Below are 22,278 nucleotides of genomic sequence, written 5' to 3'. Positions count from 1 at the left end.
TAAACCATTAATCCTCCGCTCTGCATCGTCTTGGCCGTGGTCTTATTCATTTACGGTAATTATACCAAAGCAGCACAATCAGTGTGACAATGATGCTCTTTAGGAGTTACACATACCACCTTTAAAATTAACCGTAATAATTAAAAATAAAACGATCCAGTTGCCAACAGTTAAACCTAACGTGGGAAAAAGCTAAATAAAGTGGCGCAGGAGAGACTAGATTCAAGAGGGAAGTTGATGTTGACTGACATTGACGGATATACCACCGCCGGCCTCACCGTGAACCGCCAATCACCACACCCATTAATCATTCAACAGCAACCAATCACAGCCGGACGTATGAACGTCCAGAGTCAGTGGCCGCGCTGTTGCTGTGGCAGGAGGGATCCGACACGGCGTCCTGCTGGGTGGGGTAGGTGGGCGTACGGTGCGGCGCCGTGTGGGGTGGAGGTAAAGTCCTCTGCTCTCCCTGGAGCAGGGCAGGGAACTGGCTGGAAGGGGGGGAGGAGGGGGCGTATCCAAGTGGAAATGCAGTGAGGAGAGGGAGGGACAAAGAGGAAGAGGGGGGGATCCTCTTCCTCTCCCGTCGTCCTCTCTCTGCCTCACAGCGCCGTGGCCTCCCAGCTGGTTCCCCGCGGGACCTGGCGTCACTTGGTCTCAGTGAGCACCGGGGCGGGAACCGCTGAGGGGTGTGGCCGGGTCAGCTCCGCCCCCGCGGCCGGAGAGGAGGCTGCGGACGCCAGACTGCAGGGCGTGACCGGGGCAGTTACACCTGAGAGGAAGGAACCAGGAGATGGATCAGCATGTCCTTCTTATAACTCCTTTGCTAACGTCATCAAATTAAAAAGTCGCCTACATCAGCAAACTGTGCGTACGGTGCTACATCTAACGTGTGCTACATTAGTAATAAGTAATAACACAATTATTCACATGATATTATGTTTGTTTAGTCCTCAACTTTGTTTTTAGCCTCAGAGGCTAACGCAACAGGGCTAACATCTGTTGTGTGTGCATAGCGTCCGACATCCGGGCAAATAAGGATTTCACAGGATAAAACCAGAAAACGAACACACAAGCAGGCGAACGGGAGGGATGGAGCTCCGTAGGAGGTTTTATCTGGTAAATTCCTCCTTAGTTTCCCAACCAGACCGTAGATGCTGACCTTAGCACTGCTGCGTTAGCCTCAGAGCCTCATGTTCCTGCTAGCTAATTAAGCTAATGTTAGCTTAGCAAGTTAGGTTTAAAAGGCTGACTTTTAAATTTTAAGTGTACTCATTTTTGCACATATGTTCCTTTATCTTTCTGATGCTACAGACACAACTGACTCATACTCACATTCCTTACGAGGAGCTGCTATGTTGTTGTCTATGGAGGAGGTTTTGCTGGCGGCCATGTTGGCGCTCTGGCTCTGCGCCGCCTGGCCGCTGTTTTGGCTCTGAGCTGGCTGGTTCTGGCCCGCCTGGCTCTGGCTCTGGCTCTGGGCAGGCTTCTGCGTCTGGCTCGGCCTGGTCGGCGGGTTGGAGGCGTCCATGCTGCTCCCCATGCTGCTGCCAAGCTGCAGCCGTCTCATGTGCCGAACCACGGCGGTGGCATTGAACGCTTGCTGGAGGGGAGAAATGAAATGAGGAGAAAAATCAGAGAGCTCTCACTTTGCCTCAATTTCTGTGCCTTATACAAGCCATTGGGATTACAGCCTTTATATTACATGACAGAACTACGGTCATCACTTATTGGAAGGTGGGAAGAAATATCAACGCACTGTTTGACGAGCAGGAGTTGAGTAAATTAATTGACGTATGCTTTTGAAGTTGGACACCAGAATCCGCTTTCAATGAACCATACCACGATGTGGAAGGATGACTGTGGAGGACTGTCTCCTCTCCTAAGAGCTTCAGGAGAGACGTAAATGATGGAGGCTAACTCCTGACTACATGGCGGGCCAAGTTTATACTGTCGAGTGATTCATCTTGTACAAAGACAGTCAAACGTTTGAGGAGTCGTACTGGAGCAACACAAAAGTCTGCTGCGTTAGAGCCAAACCCACAAAGAATAAACTGCAGTAAACAACATTTACCCTCCATTTGCTCTTTGCGAAATTCTTCCTGATTTGCCGGCTGACGGACTCGTGGATGTTCTTGCAGAGTGCTGTGTCCCCGGCGATCCTGATGCACACACACATTTGCTGTTAACACGTCTGTACGTCCAAACCTGTATTGATTTAATGCCTTTTTGTTAGCCTGTGTATGGCACTCACCAGGGGTGTCTGAGTGCCTGGTCGCAGGTGAAACGCTTGGCTGGATCTTTTTCCATGAGATTGCCGATGAAATCCTTGGCTGCAAGGAGAAAAAAATAAAGCCATAAAACGTCAATAACTTAAGACACACAAACACCATGCCAACTTTAAACAGCATTTTGAAACAATTCTGGGTGTTTCAGATTTGTGACACTAATAATGCTAATGGCTAACACCCACCGGGGGCGTCTGCGTCGCGCCCTCTCTAGTTAACCCTTTAAATGAAACCAGAAGCTCTGCGGCACGTTTCAGACATAGAACTGATGGACCAGCTGACATTTTCATCCCCAGAGTCGTTCATCTAGCAGAAAAACTATCAAACAACCTGAGTTTCAAAAGATTACAAAGGTTGAAACACCTAAAAATTTGATTTAGAAGCTTTCAAAACAGCAGAACCTTGCAAAACCCTTGTAACTCTGGTTCGGGTGATTTCCATTCGTTCTGAGCATCGCCTGCTATTTTTGTTTCAAGAGGAAACCTGACACAAGGCTTTACCTGACAGCATATAAATGCTATTTCATCCCCACACACACACACACACAGGCCTAGACTCACTTTCCAGCAGACCCAATCCTGGTTTTACTGCCAGGCTTTGCACATAGCTGTGCTGGTGACTGATGACCAGTCACACACACACACACACACACACACTCATTCCAGGCAGATGACGTCAGAGGCCGTGACGGAGAAGCTGGTGTGTGGTCCATATGTGCCACATGGTGGACCCGAGGATGAGGAAGGGAAGAGGAGGCAAGTCGGACAGAGACGAAGGCTCACCTGAGTCTGATATGTCGTCCCAATACGGCGCGTCAAACTCGTAGTCGGCTTTCAGGATCTGCTCAAACAGCTTGGAGTCATTTTCATCGTAGAATGGAGGGTAACCACACAGCCTGCAGGCGAGAGGTTTACTCAGTCATTATGTGATTCACTGATTTATTCATTTAGTTTATTTAGTTTCTCAGTCAGTCAAAGATCCCTACAGAGATATGCCCGTAAGATACATTTTGTTTAACCAGAATCAGACATATTTCTCTTATCATATTGCAAATTTTCAAAGCCACCAGATCCCATTGATGAAAACAGTCATTTTACCCAGGAGTTGCTGGTCTATCGCTGTCTCTATCAGTTAATTTATTTGTGTTAGTGTGTGACTTTGGAGTTTTAAAGGGTTAGTTCGGGTCCAACACAATACCTGTGGATCACACAAAAACACAAACAAACTAAATGATCAAGGCAGCAGCTAAAGCACTGCGAGGTAAAATCACTGTTTTTGTCAGTGGAGTCTGGTGGGTTTGAATAGTGGGATAAAACAGGTGTTTCTGGTTAAACCAAAAGGATCTTACAGGTTTATCTCTGCAGGAATCCTTTCTGTAATGTTGTCAGACACTTTGAATAACAATCTGAGCCTGTCAGTGACAAAAACAAGCCCTTTAAATAACTTAAAATTACCAGAATTATCCTTTAACGTGAAAATATGATAATTCTCATTAGACAGAATTAAATTGTTAATGGTGTCTGTATTTATGAGACATTTTGGTCACAGCAGTGGTGAGTGGGACAATCCTCAACTCGTAGTCTTGTAGTCAGTAGTTGGCTGAATCAGTTCCCAGTGTTGGTGAACACAAAATTAAGTGACGCTCCAGGCTGATTCTCCATAACGAACCAACAGCAGAGCTGCTGCTCAACCAAAAACATCATCTGAGCCTCATTACTAAAGTTCTGGATGCACCAAGAGATTTTCATAAAAACTCATTAAAATGCCGTTCTCCATCGATACACACACACACACACACACACACACACACACACACACACACACGCAAACACACACTACACACAAAAGGAAGCAAAGGAAAACACACCGGGAAGAAAGGAAGAAAGATTCTGCCTGCCGCGAGGACAGATAGGCTTTCCGTTTGTTTTTGTGGTTCCTCATTTACTTAAAGACTCACCTGTCACTCAGCTAACCCTCCACTCCATCAAACACACACACACACACACACACACACACACACACTCAAAAACACACATCAGGAAGAAACTTAGGTTCCGCCTGGTGTGAAGAGATGCTTTTCCTTTTGTTTTTCTGCCTTCACATTTGATTGGAGACTTTGCCATCACTCACCATCCATCCCACTGAACACACACACACACACACACACACACAGACACACACACACACACACAGGGTCCCAGGTGATTATCATGGCTGATTACCTGATGTGATCTTTCCACCTGAGCAGCAGCTAAAATCTAACAAGGTCTGAATCCCAACGCTAATTGTGCTAATTGCCAGCAGGGACCTGCTCTTTCATGTCTCACACACACACACACACGCACATGAACACACACTTTTTTATTTGAGATGTCAGCTGCACTTAGATAGAAAAAGCTTAATGTAACATGTAACATACACAAAGACACAGAAACACACACACACACACACCAATATATATGGAAGAAAAAGAGAGAGAGAGGGGGCAGAGAGGGCGAGAGACCTTCACTTTACACATCACAGACCCATTAGACACACATAGGTTTGTGTCGTCCTCTGCCACCTCACACACTCTGCATCCCATTAACTTGCTGCTGACCCCTGACCTCTGACCCCTGACCTCACGCTCAAGATAATAATGTCTATGTCAGGTGGAGCACAAACACCAACACACACACACACTCTCACAAACAGAGGAAAACACACCTTGAAACAATTAAAGTGGTGGTTTCAGGCATCAACAGCTTTGTGCACATGTTAGTGGTCATGAGGACACACACACACACACACACACACACACACACACACACACACACACACACACACACACACACACACACACACACACACACACACACACACACACACACACACACACACACACACTAAAACTACCTTATGCACATAGCAGTAAGCTAAGCACGCTGGGTTTTTACTGTTAATGCACACAAACACACACACACACACACACACACACACACACACACACACACACACACACACACACACACACACACACACACACACACACACACACACACACAGTGAAGTGAAAGTGTGTGTGCGGTGGTCCACGGTGGGGGTGACGCGGGAGAAGAAAAATAAAAAGCGAGGAAAAAGAAGAAGTCTAGCCTGCAGCTCCATGTCCATACAAGGCCATTCAGCTGAGCTCCATCTGGCTCTGATGACGGCACACAAGGATCACACACACACACACACACACACACACACACACACACACACACACACACACACACACACACACACACACACACACACACACACACACACACACACACACACACACACACAGAAAAAACAACAAACACACACACACAGGACCAACACAAGTGTTTCACACATTAGCAAAAACACTGCTAGCTGTTGTTGCGGTAGCTAGAGCTAAACCAATGCTAATAACTAAATGAATGAAAAGAACCCGTTAGTGTAACCAAAGGTTGTATTCTGCACGTATACTTATCAAAACTAATAAATAATAATAATATAATAATAATATAATAATAATAAACACGGGGCTCAAAAACTCTGAAAACGTCATCTAAATGCCACAACGTGTGAACTCTGAGCTTTCAGAAAATCCCCGGGCCTTCATATGGACTCTTATTGTGTAAGTGTGACCACATTTGAAGGCTCCATCTGACAAAGCAGGTAGTAAATAAGTGAAGTAGGGAACTGATCACTGTCTTTGCATTCAAGTGTTGGAAGTTTGCTCTCAGGACTGTAGTCTTTAAAAGGATGTTTCCAGATGTTTCCACTTGTTCTGGCTAATTAGACTGAGGCTGAAGAGGCTGCAGCACACACTTATCGCAGCTCTGAGCCCAACTGTGCTCAGCCACGGCGACTATGGTGTCACAGCTTATGCGGCACAGACGACACCGAGATTCCCCAACTTGATTATCTGACATAAGGTGTTAATGTGATTCCTGGTGAGAGACAAGTGTAAACTGTGAATGTGACACCGAGTGAAAGTGCGTCGGCGTCAGTCAGGCTGCTCGGATGGAACCACTTGCTGATTTAAAGCGAAAGAAGACGAGTTACTTACAGGATGTAGGCGATGACGCCGATGGACCAGCAGTCCACTGCCTTACTGTACGGCTTCTGGGCGAGAACCTCTGGAGCTGAAAGTCAAAGAAAACATTAGTTAGCCTTGGTTTCATGCAGCAGCCTGCTGTTTAACTAAGCTTAAATCTGGATTGTGTGTTTAGTAGCGTTTACTTTCTTGTCAGCATGAGGTCCAGTTAAAGCCACTGTGTGATTTTCTTTTTTTATATGAAGACGTAGCTGTTTTATGAGCCTGAATGCAGAGAAAATATGCAGACTCTCCACGTATTTTCAAATTAAAATCACATGCCAGTTTCGGTTAATGGTGGGAAATGTCTGCAGGAGGTACCGGTTCCCACGGGTACGAGGACTTTGTACCTGAAACTGTTTGACCCAAAGCCAGGACGGACCAAAGACAAAAAACATTAATAACAAGCCAGTGGCGTCAAGATTTAGCCGTTTACTCTTTTTTTCTTGAAATACTTTCAGTTGTTCTGCATTTCAACATAAAGCTAAGTGTTATTTTGTAAAAATCAGGCTCATTTCTGTCGCGGTCTCTGTTCTGCCGTCATCATCATCACACTCTCCTGGCCTCACCTTCCTCTGCAGCTCATTACCGAGCCTCGGACGCAGCAAATTACCGAGAACAGTGAGCTCACCGTAACATAACCTCACACACCGCACACACACATTGCTGGATCGAAGTAGATTTGGCACACAAACACAGGCACACATGCAGAAATACTACTCATATCTGGGGCAAAATATAAACTTTGCACATGTGTGCTGAATCAGAGTGCTCAGCTTTGTTTACAGGACTACCCTGACTCACTGTGTGTGTGTGTGTGTGTGTGTGTGTTCTTGTTACTCAGGAACAGGACATTTTTACACACTGAGGTCACCGTGGTGATCACGACTTTGGTGCGTTTTGGGTCAAATATGCTGATAGAGGGTTTTAAAACATGGTGGTAAGCTGCTGTGTTTTCTTACTTGATGTAACTGATGTGATATTTCTATAAATCGTTGTGAGGTTAATGTCGGTTTCGCTTCTCCTGTCTCCAAACACACCGTTGTTGCTGTTAACGGTGTTGTGCCAAAGCTTGTGGCAGATTTTAGACGGTTTGTCTCACCTTTTCGTGTGAGAAAACAACTAACTCAGGTCAAAGGTTTGTCCATTTGTTTTTTAAATTTCAGATTACTGTTTGGAATTTTGCTGAGATGAAAACAAATGTCAGAGGTTTCGCTTTGGGAGGTTTTACTTTGATTCCTCGGTAGATTTTGTGCCTGCAGCTGCTTCACAGTAAAACCCATTAAGCCACCAGGAATTTGAGTAAAGAGCAAAAGCCAACAGCCACATGTTTAATAAATCCTTTACAAGATATGTTTTAATATTTGATATTTGTAAGGCGCCCATTTAACATCTGGCTGAGGACAATGGATATGAAATACGTTTTCCTTGTAATTTAAAATAATTAATTCAAATAAAATGAAGGCGGTGCCAGTTATAGTTATAATAACAACAGTAATAATGGTTAGTCTAGTTTTATAAATATTTGCCGCACTGATTTTTATTTTGGCTGTACAATGGTGTCATGACATCCTTAATGTAATTTATCCCACAGCTTGATTAAATACTTGAATCTGATTGGTCTATTACAGTATTAAAAATCTGTTATTGCTGTATAACTGTGGCTGTGGACGTCGTTATGATAGCGGAAGCAAATAAATCATCTTCAAGTCAGTATTTTGTGTAAAACTGTTGATTTCTTTGGTACGGAGCCGTGGAACAAGCGGGATAATGGACAGCCAGCGGCGGCCATTGCTGCAAAACGAACCGCTTCATGATGATTGTCCTGCATCTTCCTGCCGGGGTTCGTTTTGCCGCTGGCTGTACATTATCCCTCACGTGTAAACCATCAGATGAATGTGTTAAAGAGAGAGAGAGGCACTGTGGTTCGTCAGGATGATAAAACAGCACGGTTGGTTGGACTTGCAGCACGGGGTCACCAATGAATATGTTTTTTCAGGATTCCGGTCACTTCACAACTTTATTTTACTGCATTTCATATGATGTTGATACTATTAAACAAATATATCATGTTACATATTTTCTCCATACTGCCTGGATATACTGCTCACATTGTAGTTGCCTTGTTATGAGATGTTATATTTGCTTACAAGGATCCATCATTCCACTTCCACCGGGCTTTTCTTACCACGCCCACAGATCTTCAGGGCAAAGTTTATTCTTTCCAGGCCTACAAACATGCTGGTGTTTCGGCCTAGTGGTCTTAATCACAGCTTCCTACTGTCATGTATTTATCTGGTGGAGGACTGGCGCTGGACTGAAGGGGGTGATGGATACGACAAGAAGACGTGCATGTCGACGATGCAGTGAGTGAATTAGCGTAGCGGCGGTATCATCGTCGTATTTCAGGCTAACCTTGACTGATGCCTCCAGAGGGTCGGAGCTACCGTCCGGAGCACAGACAACTGTATTGTGAACAAAGAGGAGCGACACCAGCGTCTTTCTGAGAAGTTCAGAGATGTTCAACAAGGAGCTGCACAGAAAAGGTGAATGCTCTGAATAAAGATGCAGGGAGCAGCGATTGTCCTCACTGGAAACAACTGAAAACTGACACGTGGACACGGGCCGCTAAGCTAATAATACTAATAATGTACAAACAACATTGACCAAAGCTGTTTATCTAGAACTCGTGCAGCTTGCAAGTGAACCTGGATGAGTAACAAAACAGTCTCAAACAGAAAATTATGTGCTTCAGGCAAAGTTACAGCTATAAAAATATAGAAATTTTAGCCTGATTTGGCTTTTTCATGGTGCAACATAAAAAGGGAGCATATACATTAATAATATTATCATTATAGTTACATGAACTATATTTTGGGGTCACATGACCGCCATAAAACCTTATCGTCATAGTTTGACAGCCTTTGTGCACAAGCTTGATGGGCCCAGGGAGGAAACTTTGTCAATGGAAGTGCAGGGACACACAGCATGTGACTGCACACAAAGCTCAGGTCTGGTTTTCATTTGGTGCCTTCTGAGTTATATTTAGACACATTGTCTGGAGTGGAAATGCCTCGTGGCCGAGTAAACCTCTGCAGGAGGCCGAGGAGGCTCGGGGTCGGGGATGAAGCCCCAAAATGAGCTGGAAGGGATAGATGGATGAGAGAGGCACAGGGAGACGTACGACGAAAGAGTGAGGGGGGGAAACGAGAGAGAACGATACAAAGATTTGACCATTTAAAGTCAATTCCAGGCTGGATTTTTTTTTTTGTGCCTCCGTGTGCGCACATCTGAGACGTTAGTATCTGTTTCAAATTTCAGGGGTTTTAAAATGAAAAATAAAGACAAGATGACAGTTTAAGAGCAGCTGATATAGCTTCTAAAACGTCTATAAATACTGTATGATCACACAACATGGACTCCAGCTGGGTTTAGAAAAGTTGGCCTGATGGCGGCGCTACGATTAAAAATCAATTTGAAAAGTTCAACAAATTAAAATGTATTATATGTCTGCCTGTATTTCCATGACACGTTTGTTTATGTGAGAGTTTGTCGGAACAACCAATCTGTCTGAGCTCCAACGCTGATGTGTGTGTGTGTGTGTGTGTGTGTGCTGTCAACACTCAACATCTGTCTCTTATAACAACACACACACACACACACACACACACACACACAGGCTGATGCACTCAACTGCACACACACAAAATAAATATATAAACATACAAACACATGTATACACACACATGCTCACACACCAGTTGTTCTGCTCCATGTTGACTCTAATGGGGGGGGGTCCTGTCAGGGAGTGATAAGCACGACTAAGTGTGTGTGTGTGCTAATGAGGTGCCCATAGATCGACTATTTGAACCACACACACACACACACACACACACACACACACACACACACACGGAGTGACGCCTGCAGAAACAAGATGGCTCAGTTCTCAGTTCTCCGCGGCTCATGTAGAGACATAATGGGAACATATGTGAGCTGTGACCTTCATCACAGACTGTGACACGGATATGAACACAAAACCAACCACCTGCTCGCTAGACCGCTCCGTCAAACAGCGACCGTCCAATCACAGCAACCAGAACTAGCCACGTTTAGCTAACTAGCCGACTACAAGGCCGCGGGGCATTTCGTACTACCAAACTGTTTGTGGTGGAGGCCAGTCATAGATGCTATCGAAGTCCTGCCCCGCCAACATACAGCCGAGCTCCTCATGCTCCTCCTCTCATGCAATCTACAGACATTCTTCATTTTCAGACTGAATGTAAACACATGCTGCTGTTTATGTTGAATGTTTGTAACAGTGCGTGAAGACAGGAACACTACATTACAATGTTTGTGGTTTATACAAATGAACAATGTGTCCGTGCTACCTGCAGCCAACGCTCGCTGCTGGTCATCTGGACTGAAGCAAGCAGACATTTACAGGGTCTAAGGCTGTTGTTCCACTGAATATCTGACACTATGGTGAAAGTTCTCCAATTGAACAACGTCCTTAGAGCCAGTAAACGTCCGCCAGACGCCGCAGGTCAGTTGGATGAAGAGTGAATTAGTTTTGGAGAAGTTTACACTCTGCCAGCTAAACTCTTTATCATCTTTATCTTTGAAACTACTTTGTTTAAATAGTAGGACAAACTGCAGTGCAATACAAGAGCAGTGGGGGAAGCTTTCGTCTTTTAGCACGATATAATGTATGTAGCCATCAGGTGCATATTTAAGACCCTTTCACATGGTTCTGCTTTTAAAATGAGAAGAGTTTCAAATGGAAAATCACCAAACCACCATTATCAGCGCTATAAAGCTGGCGGCGGTAACTAAGGGGAGCAGAGTTTAATGAACGGCTAATTATCTCTGCAGAAAAGTTTGTTTTTCTTAAAGCATTTCCAGGACACGGCGTTGTGGTAAATGGTCTGTTTTTCGTGGGCCGAGACAAAGACGCAGAGGAATGCTGACTGTCGGAGGCCTGGGAAGGTAACTCACCCACATATCCCGGCGTGCCGCAGGCAGTGGACATGACGTCACCACTGCCCTCCATCTTGGAGAGACCGAAGTCGCTGATCATGATCTTTGACTCGTCTTGGGGATTAAAGTACAGCAAGTTTTCTGGCTGGAGGACGGAGAGGGAGAGAGACACAGAGACACAGAGAGAGAGAGAGAGAGAATCGTGTGTTTTTATTTCATCTTTGTGGGTTTTAAATCAGCTCGTGTCTTGTAAGAGAATAAAATGAAAGGACACGACCCTCTTTTCCTCCCAGTTTACCACCGTGCTGGTTTATGGAGGTCGCGCCGACCAATCCCCTCTCTTCCAACAGCCGGCACGCGCCACGCTGACCCACAATGCACTGCTTGTGTTGAGCCACTGCCCTTATTGCAGCAGTAAATCACCGGCTGTCAAGTGAAAATGAACAGCTCATGTAGGAGGGGAGTCTTTCTCTGTTGCAATACCTTCAGGTCTCGGTGTACGATGCCCATCCTGTGCAGGTAGTTCACAGCGTCCAGGACTTGTCGGATCAGCGTGCTCGCATCCTTCTCCGTGTAGAAACCTTTCTCCACGATTCGGTCGAACAGCTCCCCGCCAGACACCCTGCAGAAAAAGGAAGTAGTGTGTGTGTCAGTGTGTGTTTGTCAAAAACATTAGCATGCACGAACACATGGCTGGTGGTAACCGGTAACAGGCTGAGGGGGGGTAGCTGCAGCGAGATTTCTGGTAATTTATGAGCTGTGGATGTTTCCAGCAGAGTGTGTGAGGAAGCTGTGAGCCATGTGCTACCTCACACACACACACACACACTTAAACACCAAACACTCTACCACACGCTAATGCACTCTGCCCTGCATCCTCTACCATACCTTCTAACGTGTTCATGCTATTTTTAAAGGTGCCAAAGTTGGAAAGTGTTTCCCTTCCTTCTTTTCTTTAAATTGATTCCCAACTGTGTTTCATATTCAGCTCCCAAAAGTACAGGATATTCCCCAGAGACACACACAGATTAGGGATAAAGAGGTGACAACACTGTGTGGATAGAGAGGTCTGAGGCTTCGCTCCTGCTGAAGGAAGAAAATGTTCGACAATTAAACGCATCAATCTGCTTTACTCTGAAAAGAAAATTGAAAGTTTTGTTTAACTTAAAAATGCATTGGATCAGCAGCTTCAATACAATAGGCATAGAGAACCATTTAATCCCTAAAGCCTGTACAAGAGAAAAAAGCAAGAAGAATGTACTAATAGTTTATTTATTATCTCCCATTACTCTCACAGTCTTCCACTGCATTTTGAGGTTTTGTAATAAGTATTCAGGCACAGCAGGCATGAAAAAAGCAGCACATCACCTTCTTTACTCCTGAAAATAACATAGAAGCAACGTTCTGCAATGTTACTGCAGCGTTTCCACTCAGTCGACACTGAGACAGAGTTTAAGGTTCTCGAATCAAAGATTTATTAAGAATAGAAGATTCAGGCTACTGTGGGCCGTGGCCACGTCAAACACTAGTAGTAAGATGTTCTGTTGTTTCACTGACCAACACAAACTAGCTACTGATTCTCACTGATTCTTCAGTCATGATCATCATCATCATCACAGCGGAACAATTTTGTGGAAAACTGCAAAACATTTTGATCCGTTTTTTTCCGTGTGAATTCCTTCAAAGCTCCGGCAAAGGTGATAAAATATTATGACACATTTGCAGTACAGCCCCCCCACCCACCCACCCTCACCCCCACCAACACTTAAAGGAAGTTCATGTGCAATTTTTCCCCTCTGGCAGATTCTTTCAATGTTTAGTTTGATGTTTTAAGACTCCAGACCACATGAAATGACTTGTTCAGGTACACTGATACATGATGTTCAGGTGGGACCGCGCTCATCGTCCACTGTGCAGACACACAGCTCCCCCTGCTGGAGCACAACCCCGTCCTGCACCTCTCAGTACCATCGACTCTACATGTGAGTGTGTTCATGTGGCCTGTTTACAAAGCTGTACAAACTGTGTTAAGTCAGAAGCATGTAAGTAGAAACTATTATTAGTAATAATAATAATAGCAGTAGTACTAGTAGTACTAGTAACCAACCATTGCTGTAGTGTTCTCTAAACACTGCATGTTTGTACTTTGTGCTTTGAAGTATAAAGATGGACACACACAGGCATCTGCACACAAACATTAATATATTGTGGCCACAAATGTGCACATGAAACACCAAAGCACAAAGGCAAACACGTGCACGCACACATACACACACAGTTGCATGGCGAATCTGTGGGGCGTCGTCACGGCGACAGATCAGATTAGAGCCCGAGGAAGTTAAAACTCTAATGAAGTCTCTCCAACCCCCCCCCCCCCAAAAAAAGAGATCAGAATTAATTGCTAATCCTCTCTCTCTCTTCAAAGGGGGCAGCGACTCGTTGAGGCAGTCATGTCTGGGAATGACAAGAGCACAAACACACACACACACACACACACACACGTACACACACACGGCAAAAGGGAGATCAGCCACCAGGCTGCATGGTTGCATAAGAGTTTGCGTAAGGAGACCATGGCAATCAGACAGGAGCTCCCACACAAGAACACACACACACACACACACACACACACACACACACACACACACACACACACACACACACACACACACACACACACACACACACACACACACACACACACACACACACACACACACACACACACACACACACACACACACAGATATACAGATGCGAGGGCAGGACCACATACACACATAGACAAACACACAAGGACAAGCATGAAAAGCACAAAGAAACACACACAAGGTCACACACACACACACACACATACGCTCACACACATCAAAGGCAAATGCACACAGTACGCACATGATTAACACACACACACACACACACACTCACACACACACACACACACACACACAGCCAGGAAACCAAGGCTGAAGGATTGTCAAATTTTCTCCGCTCGGCTTTTACACATTAAAAAAAGATCTCCCAAGGAGAGCCGCTGTCGAGGTGGTCAAAGGTCACGGCACCCTGGCATCTATTTATGCCCCCGGCTGAGTCCAGAATTACTTCCCATTCACTGACATGTGCTTTATTTACTGTCCGCCATTTTACTGTAAATGTCCCCGTCGAGGGACTAATAAATTAATCTTATCTTTATTTGAGTGTGAAATGTATGTACTGATTGTGCCCTCAAAAATTCCCACAGTGAAAAAAGTACAGTTGTGTCCAACTGCATGTATATTCTGATTTCCTCATAACAATCCCACAATGCAATGTGCCACAATTATTTGATGCAAAATGATGATAGAAGTGTTTGAAATCTTGATTTACTGTTTATAGAGGGAGTAAATAACGAATGAACAGCAGCTCCCGTCTACATACAATCAAAGGAGAAACTGCAGCCAGGGGCCAGAAAACATGATCTTATCATTCCAACACCACCTTTACGCCCTTCATGGAGGATTTACAGTCCTCCGCTCCATCCCTACATCCACCTCTCCAACAGGCAGTCGTATCGCTCTCTCCAGACGACGGCTGAGCATCAAGGCTGACAGCAACCCTGCTATTCGCAGCTACAGTTCGTTTCCCCGCTGCTCTACGGCTGCACTTGCACCTCCAGCTTGCTTTCTTTGATCCGGCCGATGTTTGTTCACGTGAACGCTTAAATCTGATTAAGGCAATTCTGCGGAGATTGTCATGTAAACACTATAATTACACTAATTGTATCAAACTCCTAATCTGTGCAAACACAACCTCATTAACACAGCTAGAAAGTCATTAAGCAATAGATCAATAATTGCACCTTATTAGGCACTTTTGTAGAATTAAAAAGAATTACCAGTAAACTACCTCACACCCACACACAATTACAGCTTTTAATTCTTTTATTTCCCTTCCCTTATCTGCCTCCTTCCTGTTTTCCTTTTATTTTATGTCCACAGAGATTAACTTTGTTGACATGTCAACATCATAATAACTTTTATTTAAGTTCCCATGAATAGAAAAATACACTAAAACACCAGGACAACAAACCAGACGCATGATTAAAACACATAACAGACATTTCTCTAATTGTTTTCCTAAAACACCAGTACCGCCAATATGATTACATTTTTCTACACGTAAACTTGGACGCTGATTTTAAAGCCGTCATTAACATGATGGAACTAAGTGAGCCCTTTAAATAACAGACTGCTGATTTCAGATACATTGCTGGTGATGATCAAGACTTTCCTGTAAATATAGTTGAACAGTTCAACCTCAGGTCTATTTATTGTCAACACATGCTGTCTGAGGTTTGATGAAACATCGTCAGAGTTTTGCACTACATGCATTAATATCTTTTACTAATATTTCAATTCACAATACAAACAACATCAATATAAAGCCCAAGTTGCACTTGGTTGCATCGATTTTCATAGCAGGGCGGACTGATTGCTTCCCTGCGGCCGAGGTTACGTAAGACAGGCTGTGATGAACGGGAATGAGAGGAACGCTGTCAGACTGCATCGATCTGCCGCACTGCAATTACACAGAGAATATTCAAAAACCCCTTTTCCTAAATGAGATTTCTGTCTGTTGGAGAAAAAAAACCTGACATCTCAATAAATGCACATAATTATAGCAAACGAGGTTAGTTATTACAGTGGTGATTGGTACAAACTCATGTTGCAGAAGCTCTGCTGAAGCCTGCGCCTGCATAAAACAGTTTGCCGTCCCCAGTTCCAGTGAACGATGGACACAAAGTCTTTGTTTCAGCAGATCAGCTGTACAGTGATGAAGCTACTGTGTACAGCTTAAGGAAGAACAGCCTGCAGCACAGAGGCCAGATGAAAAGAGAAACTGAACTCCTCTCTCGTCCATATTTTAACACGCTTTTCACAGTGAAGCGTGTCTCTTTCTGATTCTCTGTCTCAACATGAGACGAGCTGAATCTTAAAACAGCACTGCAAAAACCAGAAGTGGCAAAGCAAAAATATGAACTATAACAATCATAACAGGTAGAAGGGTCTGGATGATGGTGATGGACTATCGAAAGCTTGTCTACACAAAATATCAACAACAGCAAGCAAATCATTTGTTATATAAAAATCAAAACTCCATTTGAGAGCTGCGCCTCTTTAGACTAAAAGCTTTATGTCTAAGAACGGCGTATGACACACTTGTGGGCTTTTAATTTGACGGCCACAGGAAGTGGCGGCAGTCAGTCACAGACAGACATTTAGCGTTTAAACGGCTGATCTCTCAGGTTGTTAGATTAGAAAATTTAGGAATCATTTGGAGAGGGTAAATCCAGTGTTATACTGTGTAGAAATAAATTAACAAGATGTTCAAACAGTCTCTTTGGTGGTTTTTGGGCACATTAAGACACATTAACGCATATTAATAAATTCAGGTACTATTTACAATAATAAGATATAATGAATAATAATATATACAGTGATATATACTACTGATGTCATGGTGTTGAACAGCAGCTGTGTCTACATAGTAATGAAGTGTTTACAGCATGTAAGTAACCTACTTACTGGTGAATTTCTTGAATTTTTGAGACTAACATTAACAGATAATGAAGACAAGCAGCTTTTCTTTTAAGTCGTTGTTAAGCTGGTGACAAATTCATTAAATGAAACTCAGCAGATAAGAATGCAGCCACTTCACATTTTATGTTCTGCAACATTTCAAAGCGTCAAAAAACAAATCTCTCACGCTGCTAAATCTGCCAGCTGCAGCCCTCAACGTCACCCTTAAATGTTATAACTCAGGTGTCACCTTTGACCCTGTAACTATGGCAACTGGGCCATATACCGTGAACAGACAGTAGAGAGGGAAAATGTGAGAGCAGGCGAAAGGCGACGGCGGTGGAAATGAGGTGTGAGAGAGAGAAGAGAGAGATGTAGAGGACGGCGAAGGAGCAGAGGTCTTTCTTCTTCATGTCTGTGTCGCTCTGAAAAAAATAAAATGTGAAAGCAGTCAAACGAAACAGCAGGTCGTGCGGTCAAAGCCTCTCGGGATGAGGACTTGATAATTCCTGCGCTTTAGCTTTATCAGAGATAAGCACAGAACCAGCAGCATTTGTAACGAACTTAATACTCAACAGCAAGCAGCATTTCAGCAAAACTTCCTCTCAAAGTGATGAGATCCTGTTTCTAAAATGAAGATAAAGTGGGAAAATCTGACCTTGTGACGCTGGTGCTCATCACCTTTACTCCTCTGTCATGTTACCTCCTGTTATTAACATCTAGTGAGGCCATTTCTAGCTGCATTTAGAGGCTTTTAAGTCCAGAGCGTAATTAATCACACTGAAATGTTTAATAAATGATTAACAGGAAAGTTCAGCATGAGGAGGGATTATCACTTCCTTCTGATGGATTTGAAAACAACCTCTTAAATCGGCACTATAAACTGTAATAAGTTGACTTTATGTACTAATTTCCAGTAGTAGATAAGTAGATAATTAACAAATTCAAATCTAAACACGCTGTATATACTGTATACATCCATATCCTGTCATATCCACCTATGTATATAATGGAACATGTTTATTTATATTCACTTCTGTCTTCTTCACATCTTCTGTCATAGTTTCTACATATATATACTTTTATATATTCACAATGTACATAGAGGCTAAAGTTAAACATGTATTTTGATCATCAGTACACGAGAGCAGCTCCTTGAATGTGTTCACATACTAGTAAATCTGATTCTCATTTAATCTTAAACTGTTAAAGCTGAAAGGAACTGTGTTCAGGCAATAAACTGAAGTATACTCAACTCAAAATTAGCCTGACTATAAAATATGAGTCATGTTAAGTAAGCAGTACTCATAAAAAAACATGTCCTAATTAAGTACCAAGCATGAAATAAAGTTATCCTCACTAAGCTCTGGTAGAGGGCTGCTTTGGGAGCGGGAATAAACAAGCTGGATGAAAATGGTGCAAATGAGTTCCTTTATGAGTGACTGTGTTGAAATAAGCACTGGTTTATTAAGAATAAACACCAACAGGACCTTAAATCCTCTGACACGACTGAGCCCAAGCACCTTCACTGGGGTTGCCATGGATACATGTGCAAGCTATGGTGGCTCGTAATGTCCAAACAAGACAATCGTTTATCCAAATGAACTTCAAAAATCAGAGATGGTTATTAGAAGTTGACATCCAGCAGGAGCGGGATTAAAAAAAAAAAAAAGTCCCTAGACCCTGGACCTCAATCAGAGGCCTGGGAGCGACATCTTTTAAGCTCATATCTGGCAGCGACGAAAACTTAAAGCAGAATGATGATTTCACCAGAAACAGCTTGATGAGCCATCATTATCATGCAAAATGGCCCCTGGCAGCCACACTAGAGAGAAAGCAAACTAAACATGGTAGAAACAGTCACACTCATACTTAAGCTGATGAGTTCACTAATACTGTCCTCACCAGAGAGTTTGATTTAGTAGTAAGAAGAAAATAGCTACGGTCAGTACTTTTTTTAGTTACAGTTTACTATTTGCCCGTTCATCTACCCACAGGTTGGTCCAGCCTACATTAGATAAGCCTTTACTGGTATTTGAGGAGAACTGATCGCTGTTATTGACAGAAAAATTAAGATTTCCCGCAATTAATCGACTACTTTCTGAGAAGCTGGTGACTAAAATGGGGAGATCGTGGGTGGCAGCTAAGTGGCGGCAGCCGTCCAGGACACAGTAGCACTGTTGTCTGGTTTATTTTTGACTACAGGAAGCTCAATCGGGAGGTGAACGTTGTTGGTAAACAGATTAATCGGGGTAAGACCTATGGGAGACTGATGTCTGGCCAACAGAGGGTTTTCAGGTGATGTAACACTTCTCAGCAGACAAGTTGTGCTGCACTTTTACTCAATTAAACACACCTGGTTATGCTGCTATTTGGTCTGATTTCACTTTTTCACGCTTGTATAACTGACATTACTGATTAATCACTTCCCTGGCTTAGTTACTAGGGCTGACACAAGTATTGATGATAGCCATGATATTTAAAAATGAAGTATTGAGTATGAGTGTTTGGTTGGTGGCTTGTGCATATGTTTCAGTAGATATTGTACTGATATTTGCCCCTGTGGATCTTTTATCAGCCTTTTCACTATCCACTAAGTGTAGTTGCTATGTTTGTACACATTTGCACAGTTAATGTCTACAGACTGTCTCTGCACTTGAATTTTGACTGTAATTTGCCAAAAAAGTGACAAAACACACTGTAAACAACGTTAGAGATCAATATGATTGATTTTTCTATAGATGTCTACAGTTGTGCCACTGTTACAGTATGTTTTAGCATGAAGCATTACCTCTGGGTGACCACTACTGTTACCAAAAGTCGCTTTAAATATGAATCTAATGTGCCTTCTGGGCTTTTAGTTCACCTGAGCTAAAAATACTGTTACCTCTGAAGTATACATTGGCAGACACAATGCAGTCTTCTTCAGATGGTCGTCTTCAGCCTGCATTGAAAATGTCCCAAAGCACCACTCCTGCCTGCTGCTGAATATAAATACCATTAAATATCAGTGGTGTCAGTTAATCAGATGAGGTCTGACTTAACTATGTCACAGTAACCTATTTAGGAGACAAATCTACCTCTTTTAACCTATTACTGAGAATGTCACTACGGAGCGGCCACTCAGAAACAACCTGTTTAAGCTACAGGAGATCTGTGTCTCACACTTTGCCACTAACACTAACACTGTGCCAGTTTTCCTCCACAGTTGTTACTATTACATTTGTGAAATGCTGGAAGGCTTTATAGCCGGTGACTGAATTGTCTGTTCAGCTATTGTTTTAAGTTCCTTTGGTTGGACGGTCTGCCTGTTATCATGCTCTGTCTGCTTTTATTTACCTCAACGTACAGAGAGCTAGGAGTGTATCTGAAGCTTGAAGCTTTCTTAAAAGACTGTGTCCTGTGTGAAAACAAGACTGAACTCAACTTAGCATGACTTAAAACTCTTATTTTAACTCTAACCATGCAGATTCGCTGCCTAAACAAACTGCACCTGTATCAGAACCTCGTGTTTATTGTTGTTAACCTGACGATCAAGGTCCAGTTTACCTGCTGCAGTCAGGGGACGGTGCGTCTCTTACAGACGCTCGGAGTACAGGGACAACCGGTGCAGCTGCTCTTAGAGTCTAATATTACTGCAGAAAGGTGTCTTGTGCGTCGGCATGAGCCGCTGAAGGAAGCTGTGGTGTTTGACGCCCTGGGATGAGAACTTGTTGGATATAGAAAAAGAGTAATACACAACAACAAGGTGTTGAAAACAGCATGACTATTATTGGATTTATAAAATCTAAGTAATGAAAACGTATGTTATTTTAGGGATAATTTGATTATTGGATGACGTCATGGTCACTTGCCACAGACAAAAAAAAAAAATATTATGTTTAGTTGACTTGCACATTATATATTTGTATTTATAATTGGCTTTTATTTTAACCACCAGTTTGAATTTGAGAAAATATGGTACATTAATTTCTATTAAGTGGGTTTCTTATTTGAGGAGACAGTAAACAATCTAATGGATTAGCTGTTTAACGGCATTTAAATAGCTTTTACTTAGGAGCTTATTCCCTGAATCAAAAACAAGTTGTGGTTTTACAGTATCACATGAGATATTTTGGAAATCGAAGGTAGATGAAAAGGTAATCCGCTGACATCAGGTTGTAAACATAGCCGCTGTTGTGTAATCTACAGCCATGACTTCCACCTTCCACTCTCACTGAAATGTTTCCAGCATTAGCGCCAAACTTCCAGACCAACTTCTCCTCTTATGTAACCGACAGCAACCTTGAAGAGGAGGTTAGCAGGGCACCCATGGGTGAACCGTCTACAGCTGACCATCAAAGCAGAGATGCTACTGATGTAATAGAGGCCTCATAGCTGCGTGGTGCGTTTGTGTGGGAGGACGGGTGGGCTTTTTGTGTGTGCGATGTTGTCATCTCAGTAGAGCTGTCATCGAAGAGAAAAGTGTGTGTGTGTGTGTGTGGTGTTGGGTGGGTGGGCAGAAGATTAAAAGTGTGTGAAAGACAGAGATTTTCTTCTATATTCAACATTAAAGCTAAAAATCGAATACTCCAAACAGAGTAATCTGCCCTTCCTGACAGCCTGTCACTTATCATAATGTATTTATTTATATAAAAGGTGTTCAGCACTTACATTAAAGAGCAATAGTAGCAGCTGAGGCCAAAATAACCCCAGTTTTAGAGCCTAGCACCATTAAGTTTCAATACCTGTATTGTATATTTCCCATGATGCCATTGGAGAGCATACTTTCATCAGACCAGGTGTCTCTAAATCAAATTACCTGGAGGCCACAAGCCTGGTTGTTTTCACCACTTGGTAGAAAAAGAAAAGACATTTAACTCCACAAAAACCTTCATTTTCCAGTTCAAACTGCTTTTTAATTCTGCTGATCATAGTTTAAGTGTATATGTCCAAACGTTGCACACGTAGAAATGTGTGTGAGTCACTGTGCGAGTGTGTGGGTGAATGATTAGCTTCCTCCTGATGGCAGGCTTGGAAACCCCCCATCAGTGTGTGATAGTGGATGTGAATGTAGTGTTCAGGCACTTTAAGAGGTCCAGGAAAAGATTTGATCATCCCTTCCTCCTTAATGCCCACTTCTACCAAACCTCAGACCTCCAGTTTGTAACTCAGACATTCTGTTAAAATATCAGGTGTAGGGCTTCCCAGTGGCCTAGAAGTTTAACTGGGCCCTACTTTTTATATATTTTGGGTTTTAAATTATTGTTAGGTACAAAAACTTTTGGAAGTGATCCAGAAGATCACCTCCGCCAGCAGCTGAGATTGAAAACAGCGTAATGTAATGTAATCCTTTGTAATTGTGCCCGAGCAAAGCACGTCC

The 22,278-nt window shown here is 43.2% G+C and overlaps 1 protein-coding gene across 1 annotated transcript in view; it reads right to left on the bottom strand.

Moving 5' to 3' along the window:
• Nucleotides 1–610: 610 nt before the first annotated feature.
• Nucleotides 611–22,278, bottom strand: part of camk1da (calcium/calmodulin-dependent protein kinase 1Da) — a 51,233-nt gene continuing 29,565 nt past the window's right edge. The window contains exons 4-11 of the mRNA XM_070853758.1: nucleotides 11,842–11,980; nucleotides 11,377–11,503; nucleotides 6,352–6,427; nucleotides 3,071–3,183; nucleotides 2,255–2,333; nucleotides 2,075–2,162; nucleotides 1,336–1,603; nucleotides 611–772 (exon numbers count right to left, since the gene is read on the bottom strand). Of these exons, the coding sequence (XP_070709859.1) occupies nucleotides 648–772; nucleotides 1,336–1,603; nucleotides 2,075–2,162; nucleotides 2,255–2,333; nucleotides 3,071–3,183; nucleotides 6,352–6,427; nucleotides 11,377–11,503; nucleotides 11,842–11,980 (1,015 nt within the window). The 3' untranslated portion in view covers nucleotides 611–647. The remainder of the gene's footprint in view (nucleotides 773–1,335; nucleotides 1,604–2,074; nucleotides 2,163–2,254; nucleotides 2,334–3,070; nucleotides 3,184–6,351; nucleotides 6,428–11,376; nucleotides 11,504–11,841; nucleotides 11,981–22,278) is intronic.

This window comes from Pempheris klunzingeri, chromosome 22, assembly GCF_042242105.1.
Source record: "Pempheris klunzingeri isolate RE-2024b chromosome 22, fPemKlu1.hap1, whole genome shotgun sequence".
Classification (NCBI taxonomy): domain Eukaryota; kingdom Metazoa; phylum Chordata; class Actinopteri; order Acropomatiformes; family Pempheridae; genus Pempheris; species Pempheris klunzingeri.
The sequence above is the reverse complement of the archived record's forward strand: the minus strand, read 5'-3'. Positions and strand labels throughout refer to the sequence as shown.